This window comes from Arachis stenosperma, chromosome 3 (assembly GCF_014773155.1).
Source record: "Arachis stenosperma cultivar V10309 chromosome 3, arast.V10309.gnm1.PFL2, whole genome shotgun sequence".
Lineage (NCBI taxonomy): Eukaryota > Viridiplantae > Streptophyta > Magnoliopsida > Fabales > Fabaceae > Arachis > Arachis stenosperma.
In genome coordinates this window covers 3179941-3200301 of record NC_080379.1, presented here as the reverse complement: position 1 = coordinate 3200301, position 20361 = coordinate 3179941, and the positions used below count along the sequence as shown (strand labels likewise).

Here is a 20361-nt window from a genome sequence, read left to right as displayed (position 1 = left end):
TTTTAATTGTTAATGTATTAGCACTTGTCTGGAAATGTGGTTGTTTCCTATGTGTAATGAAACTTGTTATTTGTACCAAATATTTCTGTTGAATGTCTTTTAAATGATTGAAATTTATATCTATAACAAACAACATTATATCATGGGATGCCTGATAACGAATAACATAACATCAAACAATAAATCATAACATAAAAATAGAATACATCAAAGTAAATGACATAACAAAACATCAAAGTACATAACATAATATCAAATAACATAATAACAAAGTACATACCATAACAATGATAACCAACCAACAAGGTACATAATATAAATATAACAACATGACATACACCACTATCCATGAATCATCTAAATAGGTGCGATCCAGTGCCGCAACGGCGTGGCACCCGTGTCCGGTAACCCCTACGTATGAGTGGCTCCTCATCCTCAATCGACTCGTCGCTGTCATCCGGAACTGGCTGTCTCGGGGTCATAGGCGCAACATGCACGGGTCTGGATGACGACGGGCCAGCAACTGAGTGTGATCCAATACTCTGCGCTGATGCTGGGGTCCCACCCATGGCAAAAGGATGCGCAGGAGCTACCGTGGCAGGCTCATTCAGATCTACATCCAGGGGTGCCTGTGTCCCTGTCGTCTTAACCCGTCCGGCTGCAGCCTCATCCTCCTGCATGATGGTCCGGATATCATCAAGGAAATGTGGTCCACCGAACTCGGCCACAATGCCATCACTAGCAAGTAAGTCTCCAAACATCGAGCCAGGACTCACCCATGGAGTACTATCCTGAAGGGTATGATCATCACCGGGAACACCTACGAAATAATCTCCAAGACCTCCACCTCCAAGCCCAGCATCAGTGTGACTCGTGGGATCTCCCATACCAGGTCCATGGGACCCACCATCATGCCCGCCCTGATGGGCCCTATCAACCCCCGCAACATCACCTCCCCTAGGCATCTGGGCACCCTGTCTAGCAGCACCCACCCTCCTCCTGCCTCCGCGACCACGAACTCTCTCCCCACCCCTAACTGCGTCGTCCCCGGCATCCATAGCCCGATCGACCCAGTTCCACTCACGCTGGCTACGACGTGTCCTAACTCGTGCTCTCCGCTCAATACGACGTCTGTCAGGAACATCCTCGACCCCGTCCATGTCTGGAAGTCGGCCTGCACCCCTCTGCGTCGCCTCATCTGGAATAGGAACACCTCTCGGATCCCCCAATAACATCTCCGGCGAAAAAAACCTCTTTCCGTGCTGATACCACCATGTCAAGAACTCATGTGACGGTCCGGGGTCGGGCACGATGTCAAACTGTAGAATGTGATCAGCACGCTCCTGCCAGTGAAGATGCCACTCAGGGTACTGTGCCGGGAACCAACGATCACCTCCTCTCCCGTCCTTCGACATCAGGAAGTCGATGTTCAGGGCGGGAGACGGTATGGGCTGAACGCCGCCAAACTGAGGTAAAACTCTATCAACCTGATGCCACTCGACAACCGCAAAATAAATCAGGGACGTCCTGCATCGCCATAACATCGTATGCCGAGGCTCCAACACCTCAGGATGGACAACCTGGATGACGTCGAGTGCGCTATAGGGCATCCATATGAACTGAAAAAATCAAAATCAAATCGTTTGTAGACTTAGTTAAGAGCTATAAACTGAAACAATGACTTCAGATAAACAAATGTTCTGCGTACTTACCTGCCGAGGCTGTAACAAGTCGATCTTCATGCGAGCCATCTGTACCCGAGGTCCCTTGTTGCTAATCTCAGGATTGTAACCAGACAATCTGCGTACAAGAAAACATAAGAATTGGTTGCATAATTGAAAGTAAAAACAAGAAGAATATATAGTACAAAACAATAACGGTACCTCGAGGCAAGGGGCCAGCTGATCTCATCATACCCAGATGGTCTAAGTGTGGGAAACCTCCAGAAGATCCAAGACTGTAATAACTGTAACGGGCCAGCTAACTTCACCACATGTCTGTTGGCGACTCGGCACATGCACCTGTACAGCCATGCTAGTGCCGCCGACGCCCAATTGTAGCGACCCATCTCCTCAAGCCGAGCAACATAAGGTAGCCATCTGATGTGTATACGATTGCCGGACTTGTCGGCAAACAGCTGCGTACCCAATAACATCATGATATAAGCCCGGGCAAAGCGCCTAACTGTCTCCTCATCTGCCCCGTCTGGACACTCTGCAAATGTCTCCTGAAACCAGGTGCAGTTGACTGCGAATTTCTGCACCTGGTTCTCGGGAGGTAAAACACCGAGCAACTCATGGAACCACTGCCAAGCAGGTCTCCCACCCTCAATGTAAAGGTGGAAGTCGGTAAGGCAACCACTAACGTAATCTCCGTCGACTGGCAACCCCAGCTGGTATGCGACGTCCTGAAGCATGATAGTGCACTCTCCGAACGGCATGTGGAAGGTGTGCGTCTCAGGCCGCCACCTCTCGACGAATGCGCTGACTAGGGGCTCGTCTAGTCGGAACCATCTGTCGTTCAGTCTCGCAAGATGGTAAAGTCCCGCCATCTGCAAGTACGGAACATACCTCTCATCAAGACGCATCCCCTGTTGCCGCCTAACGCTGGATATGCAACGACGAGGCTGGCCAGTACATAAACCGCATAATTAGAACAGATGCACAAACCTCTAACATAAGCGATCTATTTTATAAGGAACCAGAAAATAAATCATGATGGGTAAAAGATATAAAAAAAAACAACCAACATTTCATACACAAACCGCTCACTCAAACCACGTGCCAATACCATTAACAAAAACATATGCATTTTCACATTTATCATATACCACTACCGTTAACTGCTAAACCATCACTGAATCCACTATCCAAAACCGTTAACAAAAACCGAGTACAAAAACCGCTAACAAAAACCACTGGACTAAACCGCTTGCTTAAACCGCTAACAATAAAATAAACCGCTAAAAAAAACCATTAACAAAAACCACTGTCCTACACCACCACCCTAAACCACGATCCCAAACCGCTAACCATCACTAAAACCACTACCCAAAACCATTAACACAAACCGCTTACAAAAAATAATTTCAAATACCACTAAAAAAAACTACTGGCCTAAACCACTTGCATACACACCTAACACTTAAATAAACCGCTATAAAAAACCATTAACGAAAACCACTAGCCTACACTACTTTCCTAAACCACTATCCTAAACCACTAACAGTAACATAAACCATTATAAAAAACCATTAACAAATACCGTTATCATAAACCGCTTTCATAAACCACTAACCTCGTCGTTGATCACACCGGCAATATGAGCTACTCCATCCAAACGATAAAGCCTTCCCGGATCGTCCCCCATCGACAGAAACAGCCGCTCTGGTCGCACTCGTACTGAACGTTGGTCTTCTTCTCTGGGATTTGGTGGGGTTGGAGAATGAGAAAGTGATTCGAATGAACTTGACTCGAACTCCTTTTATAGCCGAATCCCTTGTAATTCGAATCAAGTTGATTCGAATTACTATGCAACTCAATTTTCACCTAATTCGAATCAACTAGATTCGAACCTCTCTATGATCCGCTTCTCCTAGTAATTCGAATTAAGTAAATTCGAATTAGCTTGATGTAATTCGAAACAACTTGTTTCGAACTTCATTGGTTTTTTGGCTTCCTAGTAATTCGAATCATATCAATTCGAATTACATGCAAGTATAATTCGAATCATATTGATTCGAATTATATAATAATTCATCCTGGTTGATTCATGTATGGATTTTTCATTTGGCTGAATTGAGTAATTTTGAGCTCTCCTTGGCTCATTTGGGTTTTTTACCCTAGAAATTAAGTATAATCAAAATTATTATTCTATTTTCACTTGAATCTCAACTTGATTACTAAATTATCAATTCAATTTTATAATTAGACTAACTTAACATATACATCTATGTGGCACATACATATTATTTTTCTTTGATTTATAATGTATACAAAAATTATGTTAATAAAAAAAATGTGTCAAATTTGCATTTTTTATTAGTGAGTTGTATTGAAAAATGGAATTAGAACTGTTATGTCTGAAAAAAAATATTAAGAATTAATTCGTGTATTAATTTTTTTAGGAATTAAAATATCTACTTTTAAATTCTTAGGGATTGATTTAGATAATTACTCTGTGTAAAAATAAATTAAAAATTGATTTGTCTATAAAAATAAAATTTTAAAAATATTTTTGTGTATTGATTTTTTTAAAAAATTAAAAAATATACTTTTAAAATTCTTAACAACTGATTTAAATAATTATTCATTAATCAATAAAAAGAACTTTGACATGAAGTGCTCATAAAAAACTAATATAAAAAAGGATTATAAACACACCCTAAGGATTCGAGCTTTCTTCTGCATATTCCCTTAATGGACATTTGAATCTTTGGAATGTATTTTTTTAAGGCACAAGTGTATCTTAGATACACTCACTTCTGTGAAGTTCTGTCACAGCAAGAATATTTCATCTCTTCAATTGCGTAACTACATTTTTTTCATGTAATTAGACCTCTGGAGATTAAACGAATACGACGTAATCCACTAAAAATATTTCATGATGAACGACATACAAACTTAGAGCGTTTCATTGGTTATCATTACTGATGTATATAATATGTTCATATGCTTAATTAATGTTTAGAGGAAAAATATGCGCGTGGATCGAGGTATAAGCATGCCATTCTGATCATAATTATAACAAAAATGGTTGAAATGAAAATCCATGCATGTATATACCTTGCACATGTTGACATGTGACGATTCAAAGCTCAAACTCGATCGAGAGGCACATATCTCGTTTCCATTATGCTTTTTAATTGCGCAAATTGAACAAACAATTGGAAAATCCAATTTGCATGTCACTTGATTGTGATAAAAAAGATTCCATACAAAATTTTAAGATAAAATTAAATAAGATAAATTATATTTTTCTATTTTTAATATTATTTTTTTTTAAATATCTCAGACGTTTTAGTTGTATTTAAACATTTTTTATTTACATCAAAATTATCCCTAAACTTAATTCTATATAAAATGTTGAGGACAAATTAAAAAAAAATTATAACAAATTTTGACATAAATTAAAAATGTTTGAGATAAGGTGAATGAAATTAAATATTAAGAATATAATTTTTTAAAAAAAATATAATTATTAGAGACAAAAAATATACTGTACTCAATTAAATATAAACAAATAAAAATAAAATTTGTATTTACTTTGAATATTGTAACAAGAGTATCTTTTATATTTATGTAAAATTTGTATAAGATTTTATATTTTATATTAAAATTATATTCCAGAGAATCATTAATGAGGATTAAACTCTAAATTTTTTGTCATAAAAATTTTATACCATGTTATAAAATTGTTTTATTTAAAAAATTTAAATTAATAAAAAAATAATAATAAATTATTTGATTATGTTAGAGAAATAATATCTTAAAGTTATTATTTATACTCTGATCTAAAACACAGCTAAGCATAAAGTGAGCAAAGCTCAATCTATATATAAGAATTTGGATGACATAAATTTTGACCTTATCTACTTGAATTAATAAACTAACTCCTACAATTTTGTTTTTTTCTTTCATCTAGATGAGATATATCAACAATTTTTCTAACAGAAAGGAATGGTTATTTAGCTACCATCAAAGACGAAACTATTCTAAAAAATAGTTATTGACTCTACATTTACATTTATAAATATCCTAATACCCTAAAATATTCTTTGAAATTAATTTACTAAAAACTTGCCTAAAACTCTTGCTAACTTAAAACATTAGTGTCATTTGTAGGCACCATCCTCTACCTCTTCACAAAAAATTTAGACGCTGGCACTTTAACACCGATAAACATCAGACACTACCTCAAATGATTTAGATCTCACGCTCAAATCCAAAAACAACTTAATTTTAAATAATCTTCAGAACAGTTATCTTAATAATCTAACTTGATATCTATAATTTTATGTATATGATGTGTCAAGTTATACACTTACTATATGTAATATTATTTAATTATTCAAATAATAATTAAGGAATATAAAATAAGTTAAGTGGTAATTAAATAGTGTAAAATAAGATAATATTAAAATAATGTGAACTAATTTTTTATTGTCTCTTAAATATTTTGGATAGTTATATTTTTAACGTAATAAATCACCACTTTGAAGTCATTAGCATGATTTAATGAAAAAATACAGCTAGACAATAAAAATACTAAAATATATGAACAATAAATATATTAAATATTAAATTCATTAAGTGTGTGGATGATTATTCTAATATTAAGATTTAGATAAATAATTTAAGAGTATAGTATATTTTTATTTTATCGGACTAATTTTATAGTCAATTATTCACATAATTCACAAAATCATTGTCTACCTAGTAAAGTCCTAATTTAATTATGCATTAAACTTACATAAAAAAAACTTTAAAGCCTTCACTGGTTGGTCGGTTTCCTTCCCTTTGAATACTAATTTTAACAAGGGAGATAATAAATAATTGAGAAACTAAACATGCATGGAAGGCTAGGGCTGGAGTTTATGCGTTGAAAACCCAAGTTGCCTTTCTCCTTGTTCAAATTTTATATCTGGATTATTTCTTGGTACAATAATCACAATAAACAAATGCTCTACGAAGATTTAACACATTTATCAAGAACTATATCAATATATTAGAAACTTCCTTCCTGCAAGACAACCAAATTAAAAGAGTTAACATGTGATGTGAGATGGAGTAACTTGAAAGTCAAATATATATTGTTGTGAAAATATTCGAGCTTGGAACTCTAAATTAAAGGATATAAAAAGTCACCTTATTTTAAGATTACATGTTATTACAGTGTTAAAGTTTCTAGCCAAACAAAATTCACAAATGAAATATTTTATTAAATTTTAAATCCTAAGATGAGATTTAAACATCTAATGATCCTTACTTAAATGTGGACGAGTGAAGCCATTCCTTGACTAAAATTTGTTATTTATTTATGAATTAAGTTGACATGATGAGAGGGAGCAGAATCATTTGAGAAGGCTCCATCAAAATATTTAAGTAGTTGTCAGAATTTCCAAACTCTGATGCACAAGCTAAGTAATTAAGTAGCCACGCTACTCTCTCTATAGTCTATATATTCACGTTCTTGCAACTTGCAACTCCAAAGTCCAAATTACAATGTCTGTGACAGCAGCAGCCACCTTACTATTTCTCGCCGCGGTAATTTCCGCTGCGAACTCGTGCCCGCCCTCCGAACGGGAAGCACTATTAGCCTTCAAGGCTGCTCTCCGGGAGCCGTACAACGGCGGAATCTTCAACTCATGGACCGGCACTAACTGCTGCCGGAACTGGCTCGGCGTAGCATGCGACCAGAACTCCGGCAGAGTAGCCGAGATCAACCTCCGTGCCACCACGCTCTACACAACGTTCGAGAAGCCTCATCGCCAGGGATACATGGCCGGTCACATCTCCCCGGAGATCTGCAAACTCGCTAGCCTCTCCAGCATCGTCATCACTGACTGGCAAGGAATCTCCGGCGACGTTCCTCCCTGCATCACCTCCCTCTCCTTCCTCCGCATCATCGATCTCACTGGAAACCGAATCACCGGAACCCTCCCCTCCAACATCGGAAACCTCCGGCAGCTGACGCATCTTAGCGCCGCCGACAACTCCATCACCGGCGTAATACCGGCATCGATTTCGTCGTTGACCGGATTAACGTACCTTGACCTCCGTAACAACAGAATCTCTGGCCCGATCCCAAACAGTTTGGGCCAACTAAAGTTTCTGAGCCGGGCCTTCCTTAGCGGGAACCAGATTAGTGGGCCAATTCCGGTCTCAATTTCTCGAATGTATCGTCTCGTGGATCTGGATCTTTCTCGAAACAGGCTATCTGGGCCTATACCTGAGTCATTGGGCCGAATGCCAGTTCTAGCAACACTAAATTTGAATACAAACAACCTTTCGGGAAAGATTCCATCGGGCCTATTGGGCTCAGGTATCAGTGATTTGGACTTGAGCCATAACATGCTGGAGGGTTATATACCTGATTCGTTTGGGCCAAAGTCTTATTTTACATGTTTGGAATTAGGTTACAATAATTTTAGGGGTTCGATCCCTAAATCCATTGCTAAAGCTGCATTTATTGGGTTTCTTGATTTGAGCTATAATCACTTGTGTGGCCCAATTCCAAAGGGCGGTGTGTTTGATACTCTTGATGAGTCCTCATTCGCCCACAATGATTGTCTCTGTGGGAAGCCACTACTCAAAGCTTGCTAATTATTATTCTTTTGTTTATTTTTCGTGTTCTTTCAAAATGCGTCTGTATTTGTGAGCTAGAAAAGTAAGTTATTCTTCGAAGGAACCTCTATTTTTTTTGTTGTTGTAAACCATATGTATGTCGCTCTATCTGTGATAAGCCAGAAAAGTAAGTTATTCTTGATAAGGTTAAATTAACTTTATCCAAATCAAAATATATGGTATCCTTTGTATTCAAGAATGCCTTCTAGCTATATATCTCGTGTACGTGTCCTGAAATAGCTAGTGATGAAGAGTGAAGACTAGCTTCGCAGCTAGTGCCCCTACAAAAACCAACTTTGAATTTGCCTCTTTAGCTGAGATGTGATAGCTATAATAAGCTATAACTAGATCACTTTAAAAAGAACTGCTTTGCCACAACAGCTGAATCTCATACTAAACACATAAAGTGTCAAATTAAAGTGAAATAACAATCTTCATTAGTTTCATTCCTATAGCTTTTTAATGTGTACCTAATAAGCCTAAAACATATAGACACACAGATACTCATTTAATCTCCATTATTTGGATCGATCAAAACAGGCATGTATCTCACTCTAACTCAAGGATAGTTATATTACACCCACCGCATGAAAAGGATTAAACACTATACATTAGATCCAGCCCCACCATGCACCATCACTTTCAAAATCTACATCTACGAAATTCCTTCCTTGCATTTTTAACAGAACTAACTTCCCCAACAAAATTAACTTAAAAAAAAAATCAACAACATTAATCCTTATGCCCCAAGAATCAATCCCTTAGCTTATGCTAACTAAAAATGCACATCTATATGTTATACTTGTTGTTCGCATGTGAATTATTATTCTTCCAATCATCTGATCTCCACCTCATTTTTACCACTTCTCCTTTTTTAAATGGCCATAAGAACTCTGTACTACAACACAAAAATGTTATTCCTATGCATCAAATATGGGAAACTCTTGATCAAGAAGACAACTATGTATTGGATATTTGAGGAAATTAAATCCTACTACTTTATTTCATCTGACAGCTCCATCAATTGTCACGCATTCTGGCATAAGTGATCACAGAGAATAAAGGTACTAAAGTTGTTGTGATGTCTATAAAAATTCATAATTCAACATTTTATAACCTTTATGAGAGGTATATATATACATACCAAGCTAATTCCTATACTAAGTGACATGCATGCACACACACTTACAAATCACAGAGCACAATGTGTATAAGTGCAAGTTTAGTTACACTCTCGGTAGTGACGTCACTAGTAGCTCTAATTACACAATTACAATTAGTACAATCTTGCCCTTCATCAGAATGGGCATCCCTAATGGCCATCAAGGCCTCCCTCTACGAACCAAACTTCGGAATCTTCCACACGTGGCGCGGCACCAACTGCTGCTACAAATGGTACGGCATTGCATGCGACCCGACCACCCGACGTGTAGCCCAAATCAACCTCAACGGCCTAACCGTCCCCGACAATCGCCGTCGCCTCAACCGTCACGCCACCACCGGCTACATGACCGGCCACATTTCCCCTTCCATATGCAACCTCACACAACTCTCATCCATCACAATCTCTGATTGGAAGGGCATTTCGGGAATTATCCCTTCTTGTATTCAAACTCTTTCCTTACTTCAAATATTAGACCTCTCTAATAACAGCATTACTGGAGAGGTCCCTAAAAGCATAGGAAGCCTCACACAACTTACAATGCTCAATCTCGCAGACAATCGCATCTCGGGAACCATTCCAACGACTCTAACTAACCTCAGGAACCTCGTACACCTCGATCTCCGTAACAACCTCATGAGAGGTCACATTCCAACGGACTTCGGCCGGCTCAACAACCTGAACCGGGCTTTCTTGAGCCATAACCTTTTAACCGGTCCGATCCCCGAAACGATTTCCAGGATTTATGGTCTGGCCGTTCTGGACCTCTCAATGAACCGGTTGTCGGGTAAGGTTCACGAGCCACTGGGCCGGATGCCGGTTCTTGACTCGCTAAAACTGAAGTATAACAGATTAACGGGTGAGATTCCTTCCACGGTTTTGGGTTCGAGGATGACTCATTTGGATCTGAGAGGGAACATGCTGAGTGGGGAAATTGCTGACGTGTTCGGAGAGCGTTCGTATTTCATAAACCTGGATCTGTCTTTTAACAACTTGAGTGGTTCGGTTCCAAAGTCGTTGAGTTCTGCTAATTACATTGGTCACATGGATTTGAGTCATAACCATTTGTGTGGGAGGATTCCTAGTGGTGAACCGTTTGATCGTCTGAGAACGACGTCGTTTGAGCATAATAAGTGCCTATGTGGCATGCCTCTTAAGCCGTGCACTCAAGAAACAGTTTGAGTTTGCATCTCTTTGATCAAGTTTGGAAAGTGTTGAGTCGACGTTACGTGAAGTTGATACTCGAAAACCTTTAGATGATTTGATTAATTTGACTAAATTTTCATCTAACGACCGTCAAATATCAACTTTACGTAAAGTCGACTTCACTTGAGTTTTCACCTATTAGTTATTGTTGGGTACTAGAAGCCGTGTGCTTAATATATATACATATGTGTTAATACAATGTTTACAATTAAATGGTGATAATTGATACTATATATAATTTTGTAGTAATAACGCAATAAACGTTGATTATATGATTTTATGTAATCCTATGTATGATGTTCATTCTGCATTTTTCACACCAAATGGGGAAAGAAGAAAAAAAAAGATATATTGTAAGACTTGCGTTTACTTCATTCATGGAAGTTGAAATAAGCTGTGTAAGGCAAATCTGTGGCACCAAGAGGAAATCACTCTTTTGCCCTTTAGCCACGAAGCTAATAGGATTCAGTTTCCACACTCCTTGCAAAGTGAAGCTTGCAGCTTTATTGAAAGCAGCATCAGAACCTTTGCAACTCAGCTGCTTCACTACTACTACTCCATGAGTGGTAACAAAGCAACCATGATTACTTTCAGAGTTTCAGGTTTCAAAGATACATAGTGTTCCATCTTTTCCATCCATCCATTTACCACAACAAAAGAAGAAGACGGGTCACTTTTGGATTGATTGGATTTTTCGTTGTGTCCAAATTTGTGTTTAAAAGAGTTCCCTATACTTAACATCTCTTTGTAACTTCTTTTCTTTTAGAATTTTTATCTGAAAATAAACTATCAACATCTACAAGTTACATATATATCTATATATATATTTATTAATGCTTTCCTTCTTTTCTATAAATGAATAAGAAAGACATGTTAGTTGGAACAGACGAGAAAAATGGACTACAACTTGCTCTACAAATGAATATTGTTTTTTTTTTGTTTATTTGATTATAGATCAAACTCATATGATGTTTATTCCACTTACTATATACCATGTGGGAGAGAAGAAGAAAATAATAAAATATAATGACAACTCTTACATCAACTTTGAATGTTGAAATAAACAGTATAAGGCAAATCTTTGAATGTGAACAATGGCTCCAAGAGAAAATCCCTCTTTGCACCCTTAGCCACAAAGCTAATAGGATTATATTTCCTTATTCCTTCTTCTATAACAAAGCTTGCTGCTTGGTTAAAATCATCTCCAGAGCCACTGCAACTGAGCTTCACTCCTCCATCAGTGGTAACAAAGCAACCATCATCGCTTTCAGATTTCAAAGATACCGTTTCCTTTTGTCCATCCAAGCCTTGTACCACGATAAAGGAAGAAGATGCCGCACTTTTGGATTGATCAATGATAAGAGGTTGGTTTGGTCCTTGGTGAATCACATACATGCCAGGGGGATTAAATAGTTCTATCGTCACGGATTTGCCAATAAGATCCTTCCATGTAGAGAACTTTGTGGAAGGATCTTTTGGGACTAGCCTAAATGTTTTGTCAATGGCAGAATCAGGGTCTGATGTAGATGTAGGTAATGATTCCATTGTAAGTGATGATTGGTTTGTGTTTGTTAAGGCATAAGTTGAGTTTGCAAAGCCTTGGTACAAAGTGAATAGTTGACTATTGTAGCTGGCAGAAACTGGGGTAATCCAATCTCCAGAAGTTGTTTTACCGCCAGAGTTAATGTCCCAATCACCAGTTGTATGGCCGGCAAGGAGATATGGTCCATAAAGAATTGCTTGAACAGATGCATATTCAGGCCTGTCATCTGAATTTAATTCAGAAAGCAAGTATTTTCATTATAAGTCTATACTCTAACTTCAGATTAAGAATACTAGAATTCAATGCACATGGCTTATTTTGTGAAGCTACCTTTTATGGCCTCTGTTCTGATGGTAATAGGCAACTGAAGCTTCAGTTTGTCACCTGCACTCCACTGTCGGCTTACTGACAAAAAATTTCCTTCAAGAACACAGAATAAAATGTCAATGTTAGTCTTCTGCTCATTTCTATTATTCTCCCTTTTCCTCTTTTTTATGATAAAAAGAAGATTCATACCAGGACTTGGTAGAGATAAAGTTGCATCGTTCAATGTTGCTTTGGCACCATCCAAACTAGTCCAAGATGGTATGCGAAATTTCAACGTACTCCCAGTTTTCTGAAAAAATTGAAGATTAGATGATATGACTAGATTAAACATGTTGAATATAGAGGTACTGAGATTCAATAAGATATTCTAGTTGTTACCTCATTAGGAGAAAATGTAAATGTGACTCTTAGGTAAGGATCCCATGAAACAACTGGATCTACTGTTTGATTGATCCCAATTTCCCCTGATTTCCAATTAAAGGAGCTTGATATATACTGAATGATATAAAGAGTAGGTTCATTCGCCTGCTCTTCAAAATAGATAGAATCTCCAAGCTTTGAGAATGACTCAATTCCTAGTGAACATGAAAGAGAAAGAGAAGTTCATAACATAACATAACGAAGGAGTGCAGATATGGTGTAGTTAGGCACAATTCAGAAAGTAAATAGATAGCATAGATATCAACCTGTTCCATAGCAGCACCAGAAAGAATCAAACTGTGTTCCCCAGCCATGTCCAGTTTTGGCCTTGGAAACCCCTCTGGCTAGGGGAAGCATATAAATCATCACTCCAGGATCTGTTCCCCTTTGAATGCTAAGTACACCATTCGTCAAGGCGCGTTCATAATAATCTGCATAAGAAACCTCCTTGGTCCATCTAAATAGGTGGCGAGAAACCTGAGAAATGGTTTTATTTTCGGAATGTAAGATGATGGAAACAATATAGAATTACGTAAATATTTCAACAGAAAGAAACTAAAATTTATCTGAATATCAAATGTTACATCACACTCAAACATATAAACTATATCTCCATATAAAACAAATGAATCAGCATTTGATAACATATCCCATCGAGAAAGTAGCAAGACAAGAACTATGTTATATGTCTAATGAAATACAATGTGGTGATATTTGAGAGATCCCCTTCTAACTTATTTCCCTCTTCCAAGAATTCAAATAATCATGAAAGATTTTCATCTGCACATCTTTAACTTCCTGGATTCAAGCTGCAAGATGAGCTGAAAGAAAAGAGATATAATTAATTGCATACTTTCAACATGTTGTAAGTTGTGCATGATTCTTCAGTTTCTGTTGTTTTTAAGTTGTCTGCTATTCTCTTTGGATTATGCCTGTGCAAAAACCAAAATGAAGGAGCTTAGAAAGTTATATAAAGGTACAGAACACTTCCTAGACTTGATTGATGCCCATTTAGAATGAAACAATCATTCAATGGATAACAAGAACTTAAACTAAAAATGCCGATATCATCATACCAGAACTCCGACACTGATGTTCCTCCAGTAGCATAGCTGTGAGAAGAGTTAATAATGTCCATAAAGAATGTCCCAATATCCTAACACCCAAAGAAAAAAAAAGGCAGAGCTTAGAAACTTGAAAAGCATGACTGCTTGGCTTAATTTATATTTCCATTAAAACTACTAAACATACCCAATATTTGGGAGGAGTATACAGATAATATGGTACACCTAAACGAACCCTAAATTACATGTTGAAAAATTTAAAGTAATTAAACAACATTGAACCAGAAACATGGTAAATATAAACAACTTTGCTCAAACTAAAAGATATCTATTTCAGAAATCTACAGTATGCATAAAGCAATTCACCTTATAAAGTGGATCGCCAGTGACTTCATGCCGCATTTGAGCTCCAATAACAACGGGGATATGTGTATTAGCATGAAAATTAGTTATGTCATTAGCCTACATGGAAAAAGAGAGAGAATTTCAAAAACAGCTATTACATTTGAAGGATCGTACAGTGTGGAATATCTATCAAGAAAGAATATTATAATCACTACCTGTACAGCAAGCAATCCTAAAAAACATGGCTTGTCAAAAAGGTGAGCCAACATTAAATGCTTTGGATCTGCCTGCAGAAAATAAACATGACAGCTTCATCTCGAGAGTGAAGTTTCAGAAAAAAAAAAATAAATGCAATGTGCTATATTCTTTAAAGAAGTCTTGTAAGCCAACAGCTATACTGATATCAACAGAAAAAATCGTAAAATCAATTGAAACAACATGAGAGCTAATGCACGAACTAACCGTTAACGTGAACAATCTGTAAAGGACATCATTCATTCCCCCAGTTTCCTCATTCAGTGATTCATAGTGCCTACTTATAGTGTTCTTTGTTATTACATTCAACACTCGGTTGTAAAAGTAATCAACCATCCATGTCACAACTTTTAGAGCTTGAGGATTTCCAGCAAAAGTATGTTGATCCAATAGGCCGGCCAATATCTGTTAAAGATTAATTTTTTTGATAACAAAAGAAAGAATTTCATTAATGTATTGAGGCCAAAAGAAAGCACTTGCAAGTAAAATCTACTTTTTTTATTGTACCTTGTGAATGGTGTAATAGGGAGCCCACACAGGCTGAATAGCTTCAAATCTGTCAAAAAACTCAGATGGAAATGCAGAGAGATATCCAGTTCCAATTTTCTGCTGACAGGCAGAGAGACCGGCGACAACGGCTGACATTTTATCCTTCAATTTATCATTCTGTGTGCTCGCCCACATTAGAGCTGATGCACTTAAGTAATGCCCTGCAGAAGTGTTAAAAACATGCAATTATAGACCAAACATGGAAAGTGAATTGCAGAGGTTGAAAAGTTGCAACAAGGGTAATGTACTTTGCAAGATGGTACAGTGCTAAAATCCCAAGGAGAACAAAATATGCATCCGTATCTAAACATCTGTGTGAGAAAGACAGTGCAGGTATCGTGAATAAACATCAGACCAATTGAACAAAACTCAGTACTTGAAATCCATAAATTTCAATGAGTCCTTCAATACAGAAAGACCAGCTTTACCAAAGCCTGTAAACATTATTGGCTGTTTGGGTGGATTGGTCTATAAATACACCTTCCATTTTAAATTCAAATAAACACTTTAATCTTTTCTCAGATCATCACAAGAGACCCTTTTGAATCTTATAATGAATAAGAATCAACAATAATCTGATATGGGCTATTATGTTTTCCTTTTGCAATTTAAAGTCTTTACAGAGAAACTTGAAGAGCTGAGTATATGAACAACAAAAAATAGAGCATATTCTAACTTAGTCAGGTTAACTATATAAATCAATAACTATTTTTTAATATAAATTATTGCGGTAGGTTGACAAGTCATTTTAAGTTTTTAACCTAAGAAGCTAAGTATAAATAAACAACATCAAAATTCACCAACACATACCAAAACACTAAGAGAGCATAGAAATTAAATTTAAAAAGAAAAACACCAGCACCAATAGTAGTTTAGAAGATCAATGAAATAAATATACTAACCAACAAAATGACCCCTGAGCTCAACATTGGAACCTTCCCATCCTCCATAAGGTGTCCCAGGAGTATCAAGACCAGCTGTCTTCCTGAAACTCCATAGCAACCTGTCGACATCCAACATCAAGAGATACTCCAAGTTGGTGTTCTGTGCCCTGCCATGGATTGAATCCAAGGGCAGCCTCACATCCTGCAAGGGCACCTCTTTGAGGAACCCTGCAGCCTCAGGAGAGTCCTTAAACACACCAAGGTTCTTGATTTTCCTGTACATGAATGCCCAATCATGTTGGTCCCTCTGTGATAGGAACCTCCTTGGAAGCAAATCAGCCCATGCTGAATCATCTGTTGGTGTCAAATGGAAATGAGACATCACTTCTTTCTTCCAAGTTTCATTCTTGGAAGTCAAGAGTTCATAGCGGAAGGAGTGTGATTGTGTTGGAATGTTTGTGCACTCTTTTGTCTGTGCATAGCAACAACACACAACAAGTGACAAAGTAAGCAATAAGAGAACAACAGAAGCCTCCTCCTTCATCCTCTTCCTGAGAATTTCAAACAACAAAAACAATGGGTTAGTTTTGAGGCTTCAAAGTTTAAAACCAAAGGCAAAACGGTTACCAAAGTAGACTGAGGCATTATAACAAACAACCTGTGTTCAAGTTTGAGTAGAACTAGAATTGAATTGAATAAATAACAACAAAGGTAAACACTATATAATATATATTTTGTTCTTCATAAAAAAGGAAGTATGGGTTGATGGGTATATCCCAATTGAAGGCAGAGAGAAAATTGAGGGAAGAAAGAGAAGAGAAAAAGTCAAAAGAGAGACACAGGCAGAGGCAGAGCACAACAAGGGTGAACAGTTAAGAGTAAGACAACATAATCATAAACATGTGAACTGTGAACTCTGAACTGTGAACTGAATGGGATCTCTCACTTTTTTCTCTTCAATTTATATCTGCTTAATCATCTCCTATAATTAACCGAATATACAATTAATGAACGATTCATTTCTATATGAAATGCACCACGTAGTGATCATATATATATATAATTGCTATTAAAATTTAATTTTAATATATTATTTGTATAAAATAATTTTATACAAATACTCAATTATTAAATATAATAGAATAAATAGTTATCTAAAAAAGCGTATGATAATATTTTTATGATGTTATTGACAATTTGACATTCAAGTTTCATTTGCATAAACTTGTGTTTTCACTTTTCAGTTAATTAGTACAAATATCTTCTTGACCCACCTTAACCCTAAACAATCCTCGTTGACATATTTCAAGTTTTTTTTTTTTTTTCAAAAGAAAGGAAGTTGAGAAAATTTTGGGGAATACAATAATTTTGAAACAAGAATTTTAAAAATGAATAAATATCTTTTTTTTTCATGAAATTGAATACCTTTTTTAAATTTATATTAACATTAAAAATAAAAAAAATATAGTCAATGATGACAGCCTAGACAAGTAATAAAGTCAAGAGAAAAGAAAAGAAAAATATTGATTTTTCTTTTTTTGGATAAACTGAAAAATATTATTGATAAACTAGTATATATATGAATCCACTAGCTTAGCTGCATTTATATATATGGTTAGAGTGAAGAAGGTGCAGCTAAGAAATTAAATTGCCACCAAAAAAAGGTCATCTCGTGAAAGGTAAGATATATATATATGGATTGAGAGTAATGGTTACTTAATAATTAATAATATCCTTGCAAATATTTTATCTTAATCACTGAAGAGAGAAAAAGAAAGCAATTACTGATAGATTACAGTTGTTCACCGATGAAGAATGGACAAAGAAATAAATTAAGAAAGATAGAAATCGAAGTGTAGTTAACTTTACGTGAAACAAGCCACAACAAAAAACTTCACGGAAAATTCATAATTAAAAGTCGTCCGATGAAAATTGAGTCAAGTCATTCAAATCATTTAATGACTCTCAACTATCAATTTCATACGTGAAGTTGATTCACCTTCCAATTTTATTTAATCTTAAAATTATAGACTACTTACATAAAAATGCATCTACTAAAAATAATAATTATAATATAAATACGTATTATGTTAAATAATTTAATTTTTTTTTAAAACAAAAAGCTCCACACAGATAAATAATTTAGTTATATACTATGCCTTTACATAAAACATCTTTATATGAATTGCGACACTAACATAGTGGCAGCAGTTATAATTCACAAATTTTCCTTCAATAACATGTGCTAATAGCTATTAACATTTAACAATGCTTTGATGATTTTATTAATTCTCAAAGGTAGAGAGTAGTGGAGAGAGTAGAAATATGAAATACTATATCATGTGAAGCAATAGTATTGGTAGTGACAAAAAATATACACATTCACGGGTCCTTGATTCCATAATAACATGATATTCCACTACTTCTTCATTCACATGCATGTCTCATCAAATCAAATTATACTCTATATTTTGCTGTCATTTTTTGTTTTCTTTCTTGTTTTTCCCCTTATGCTTAGTTGGTTAATTGAACTGTGTGCCCTCTCACCACGCAAAGTTACTTGCCCTATGTTGTTCACACAATTAGGATAATGGCTGAAGAACCCATTAACATAATCCTCCAAAAAGTATAGGTTACATTACTTAATTAATATCTTTCTACCGATTCTCCGTACTTGTTTGATTTGCGTTTTTTTTTTAGTATTTTTTATCTTTAAAATTTTACGAAAAAAAAGTAACAATAATAAATTTCTATTTTTTTACCACCAATTTTTTATAATAATTATTTAGAAAGATTACATAAAAGGTGTTTCCATATCATTTCTTTCAAAAGTTGAAAAAAGAGGTGACATAAATAAATATTTTATTTTATTTGTTTTATTTTTTTTTTTTTTGAGTTATGGAACTCTAAAATTTTTTAAATATAGAATTTTGATATCATGTCATGATATCATTTTTTCTTAAATTTAAGTTGATAAAATAAGACAATATAAAAAATTATATCTCTAACATAAAAAATTTCATATTTTATCTAAAAATAAGATAGTGTGCACATGGATTTAAATATCATCAATAATGGCTAGATAGCCTCACATGATCACATCAATAGAGACATGGCACATAAACTATAATTTTGATATTTATTTGGCACAGCTAAGATGGGTTAATGCATGATAGGAACCTAGCCTTAGGCTTTATCTTTCGATGGTCTTTTGATTAGTTATAAATAGAAGGAAATTAAAATGGCAAATAAAGTTTGTTAGGATTGAGTAATTGTGGGTAGTGGGAGAAGCTCTTTCTAACTACCATCTCAGCCCTTTCATATTTCTTGGTTATAACATCACATTTGCCATCTCTATTTATATAGTCTAAAGAGTCAACTACAACATAAGCCAACTCAAACCAATTTTTTTATATTTTTAGTTTTGAAATTAAAAAAAAATAAAATAATAGGAAGTTTTCTCCCTTATAAATTATAGGGCAAAACACTAAAATAAACCAATGGGAAGAAATTTTTACGTAAATCCGCCAAACCAAAATTTAGTTCATGAATCAACCAATGCATGTTTATATGTAGTTCGAATCAATTAGATTCGAACTCAATCTACACATAATTCGAATCATATTGATTCGAATTATACACAAAACTCACACACACATAAAATAATTCGAATCAGGTTGATTCGAATTACACCCTGATTTATTAAAAAAATTAATAATTTATTAAAAAAATTATTAAAAAATAATAATTTAAAATTAAAAAAATATATATTTTATTTCATGCATTAAAAAAAATCTAACAAAATATTTAATTACGAGACTTTTTTTAAATATTAATGAGCTATCAATTCAAATTCCATACAATACTCTTTTGTTCATTTTTAATAGCTCATGAATATTTTTTAATAAATTTTTTTAAATTATATGGTGAGATATTACATGATTCGAATTACGCATGGCAAGTTCAATCACTCTGATTCGAATTATACGGTGAGCAATTCGAATTCTATACAATACTCTTCTGCCCATTCTTGATAGCTCATGAATATTTTTTAATAAATTTATTTTAATTATATAAACCACAAAAAAATAATGCAAAATAATTTAAAAAATGACTTAAAAAATATTAGGAATACTATAAAAATTTGTAATGTTCTAATGATTTAGGTAAATACATGCATGTACACAAATTTTAAATAAAATACTCTAGATAGTCAATAATAATTTAAAAATTAAAGAAAATATTTTATTCCATCCAAAAT

General features: G+C 35.2%; 4 protein-coding genes across 6 annotated transcripts; 2 read left to right on the top strand and 2 right to left on the bottom strand.

The window, feature by feature from the left end:
• Positions 1 to 353: 353 nt before the first annotated feature.
• Positions 354 to 3369, bottom strand: LOC130969875 (protein MAIN-LIKE 1-like). The gene is made up of 4 exons (XM_057895779.1): positions 3298 to 3369; positions 1884 to 2626; positions 1713 to 1800; positions 354 to 1619 (listed from the first exon to the last, which is right to left on the bottom strand). Exons 1-4 carry the CDS (start codon positions 3367 to 3369, stop codon positions 354 to 356), a joined length of 2169 nt encoding a protein of 722 aa, XP_057751762.1.
• A 3795-nt stretch (positions 3370 to 7164) lies between these two features.
• LOC130970295 (DNA damage-repair/toleration protein DRT100-like) lies at positions 7165 to 8524 on the top strand. Its single transcript, XM_057896332.1, has one exon. The coding sequence runs from the start codon at positions 7224 to 7226 to the stop codon at positions 8322 to 8324; it is 1101 nt and encodes a 366-aa protein (XP_057752315.1). The 5' UTR covers positions 7165 to 7223; the 3' UTR covers positions 8325 to 8524.
• A 1025-nt stretch (positions 8525 to 9549) lies between these two features.
• On the top strand, positions 9550 to 10689 carry LOC130969862 (DNA damage-repair/toleration protein DRT100-like). The gene has a single exon (XM_057895765.1). It carries the CDS (start codon positions 9550 to 9552, stop codon positions 10687 to 10689), a length of 1140 nt encoding a protein of 379 aa, XP_057751748.1.
• A 937-nt stretch (positions 10690 to 11626) lies between these two features.
• LOC130968742 (uncharacterized) lies at positions 11627 to 17119 on the bottom strand. Of its 3 annotated transcripts, none has more exons than XM_057894189.1 (13): positions 17047 to 17119; positions 16119 to 16651; positions 15175 to 15377; positions 14875 to 15072; positions 14628 to 14699; positions 14434 to 14529; positions 14080 to 14159; positions 13857 to 13935; positions 13270 to 13480; positions 12962 to 13158; positions 12773 to 12872; positions 12587 to 12676; positions 11627 to 12482 (listed from the first exon to the last, which is right to left on the bottom strand). In XM_057894189.1, exons 2-13 carry the CDS (start codon positions 16642 to 16644, stop codon positions 11755 to 11757), a joined length of 2580 nt encoding a protein of 859 aa, XP_057750172.1. In that variant the 5' UTR covers positions 16645 to 16651; positions 17047 to 17119; the 3' UTR covers positions 11627 to 11754. The 3 variants fall into 3 exon arrangements, with proteins under 3 accessions (XP_057750172.1, XP_057750170.1, XP_057750171.1); XM_057894187.1 differs by lacking the exon at positions 17047 to 17119 and adding an exon at positions 16759 to 17040; XM_057894188.1 differs by lacking the exon at positions 17047 to 17119 and having other exon boundaries at positions 16119 to 16739.
• Positions 17120 to 20361: the final 3242 nt, after the last annotated feature.